This window comes from Ammospiza nelsoni, chromosome 2 (genome assembly GCF_027579445.1).
Source record: "Ammospiza nelsoni isolate bAmmNel1 chromosome 2, bAmmNel1.pri, whole genome shotgun sequence".
NCBI classification, from domain to species: Eukaryota; Metazoa; Chordata; class Aves; order Passeriformes; family Passerellidae; genus Ammospiza; species Ammospiza nelsoni.
The window spans coordinates 99,644,884-99,647,676 of record NC_080634.1 but is presented as its reverse complement, the minus strand read 5'-3'; the positions used below and the strand labels follow the sequence as shown (position 1 = coordinate 99,647,676).

The 2,793-nt window shown below is 39.5% G+C and overlaps 1 protein-coding gene across 1 annotated transcript; it reads right to left on the bottom strand.

Moving 5' to 3' along the window:
* Window positions 1–673: 673 nt before the first annotated feature.
* Window positions 674–1,318, bottom strand: CLDN34 (claudin 34). The gene has a single exon (XM_059493966.1). It carries the CDS (start codon window positions 1,316–1,318, stop codon window positions 674–676), a length of 645 nt encoding a protein of 214 aa, XP_059349949.1.
* Window positions 1,319–2,793: the final 1,475 nt, after the last annotated feature.

Below are 2,793 nucleotides of genomic sequence, written 5' to 3'. Positions count from 1 at the left end.
TTTTGGCTCTGCCTCCATTAAGAACTAAAGAGCTCACCTTCCCCACAGGCAAACATGTTGCAACATAAAATGCAAATAGCTTGAAAGAAAAACAGAAGCAGTAAAGGAATGGCTCTTTATGTGCCCTAGAGGAAGAGGAGAAACTGGCAAGATATTTATAAGACAATTCAGGGAAGAGTCATTTGACACAACCATGATGACAATCATATTATTGGTTTTAAAAGTCTTGACTTGTCACGAAACATACTTTGCTACAGATGTAACTAAATAAACAACAAAAGCTTAGTACTGACAAGGAAAGAAATTCACATTTAATACATGTTACTTCACATTTTTCTTACAGGACAGTTCATTCAAAGTCAGCTCTTTGAGCATGGTAAACATTTTATACCAAAAAAAAAAAAGTTAATGAATAATGTTTGCATATAAAAAAGAGGACAACTGGCAAAATTTAATCACATTTGCTGCTCAACAGCAGTTATCTCAAAGACAAACCTCTGTTAATAGGTGAGTACTAAGATCGTGACTCAGCTGGTTCATATAAGAAAATAGCATGGCTACTATAAAATAAAATTAAATTCTGCAGTTCCTTAACTTTACAACCACTCATGCTGCTGTCCTTATCTCTTAACTATGCTCTTGTTCTGAAATAGCATGGGGGGGATTTGTCCTGTCAGGATTTCATGATAGTGTTTGCAGTCATGGGAAATCTGTATGAGAGAGAAAATGTCCCACTTAGCAGCAGGAGGATGACAGCCACAATCCCAACAGGAACAGCAGCACCAGCTTCCTGTGCTGCTGGACTGGAGGGCATGTAGTAAGAAGGAGGAAAAGCTATGCTCTGGTTGTGAGTTACAGAATAGAAATTCCAGCTCACGGGAATCAGGACACACAGACCAGCAGATATGTAGAAGAAGCCCCCCACCAGGAAGAACGGGGCAATGAGAGGTTTGTGAGTGACTCCCATATAGACATTTCTCAGAGCAAATATTGTAGCAGCCAGTCCCAGCAAGCCCATGAACATGGCAATCAACAGGAGACCCTGAGCAGCGTAAATTTCATGGGGGATGAAGGAGTCATAGCCACTGAATTTGTGGCAAAATTGTTCTCTGTAGCCAGGTGAGACATAAAGGTAACTGATGAAGCAGACTTTCCAAATCCCCACCCAGGCAATGCCAGAGGAGATGACAGTGGTGTTGTCCACATGCCACACTCTCCATTCCACAATTCCCATTGAGACCGTGCACAGGATCCAGCCTATGGTGCCCAGAGCAAAGGCAGCAAGCTGCAGGTGGGAGGTGCTGACCAGGGAGTTCATCCTTTGGAGCTCTCCTGCCCTGTCACAGACACAGGTGCCATGCAAAGAGAGAGAGCCACTGCAAAGAAACAAAAAAAATAAAAAGACAATTATTATTTGGGCAAACAGATGAACCTGTCAGTGAAAAAGAGAAAGTGTGTGTAGAGGGAAGATGGCAGTCATCTTTCCCTAACTTTAATGAACTGTTGAAATTTAATATCCATGGACAAGTAATATAGAGGTTTTAATTCTGTATATGTCATGGCATCACACAGAGGAGAAAGAGTCTCTGATGAGCTCCCCTAAAGATCTCCTTTTTACATTCACAAAAGGAAAACTGATGGGTTTATTCCAAGTTATTGTCTTGTTTGTTAATTAACCATTATGTTCAAAGATCCTTTAACACATTACATATAATCAGGAGTTACTGACTAGCAGGAACAAAATCTGAGAAAATCCTCGGGTTCCTGACTGTTGCAAGAGATCCTACAGAGCACATTCTGTGCTCCTTTCTCCCAGCAGCTGTGACTTTGATGCTGGAGCCCAATCTGTACAGACTTCAGCTTTTGTGCTGTTTACTGAGAGCTGCTGGGACCAGTGTCAGACAGAAAACACTACAGTTCAGAGACATGAGCAAATCCACACCACAAAATCTAACAACAACCACTGAACTTTGACCATTTTCAGATTAGCTAGCCATGAATGCATTAGCAGAAACATTTGAATTAATCAGAAATGTAACACTGTGCAGGGGCTGGAACCTGGATATGCTGTCATTGCTTCCCCACCCTCAGACTTACCCAAGTTTTTTTTTTTATGCTTTACCTTTGCAAATCCCACTTGTTTATAAATTGCCCAATTTCTCCAGTTTGAATAATCCTAAAACTGTGCTGGAAAATATTTTACTCATTTAGATTTAAGATTTGTTTGCCAACTGTATATTCTGAGTGCAAATTAGGGGTTTATTGTATTAGAAAAAAAAGAAAAAATGTAAACAAATTAGTACTTAATTTCCCATGTCTTTTGTACCATCTTTGGAATACTTATAGGAATGCTCTGTGATCGGTGAAGATGTGGCTTCAAATTTACGCAAATCTAAAGGATTCTAGGAATCTGTTTCTTTCATAAGTTTTCTAAAATACTTTTTTTACTCCTCCTTTTCCATTAAATACTGGAGAAATACTGTACCAAGTTGACTCTAATAAAATATGTCTGCTGCCATATTTTTTGTACTAAAGAATGAACATAAAGACTAAAGCAACAATTTTTCTATTTACTGATCTTAAGATAACCAGTTGGCAATACAATCTAGTTGCAAAAATCCACCTGTGGAAGTCTTAAAAAAGAAATATCTTCATAACAGTATGGCCTTAAGCAGACAGTGTCCCTCATCTCATCCCAGTACCCACTACATACTTACATCAGTCCTGAAGGTGATGCCAGCCATGAGAGGGTGGGACAGAGTGATTTTTGATGCCAGACAAACACAGCAAGAT

Bases quoted from the DNA above. Each gene is read 5' to 3' on its own strand.
- CLDN34 (XM_059493966.1), bottom strand. From the start codon at position 1,318: ATGAACTCCCTGGTCAGCACCTCCCACCTGCAGCTTGCTGCCTTTGCT.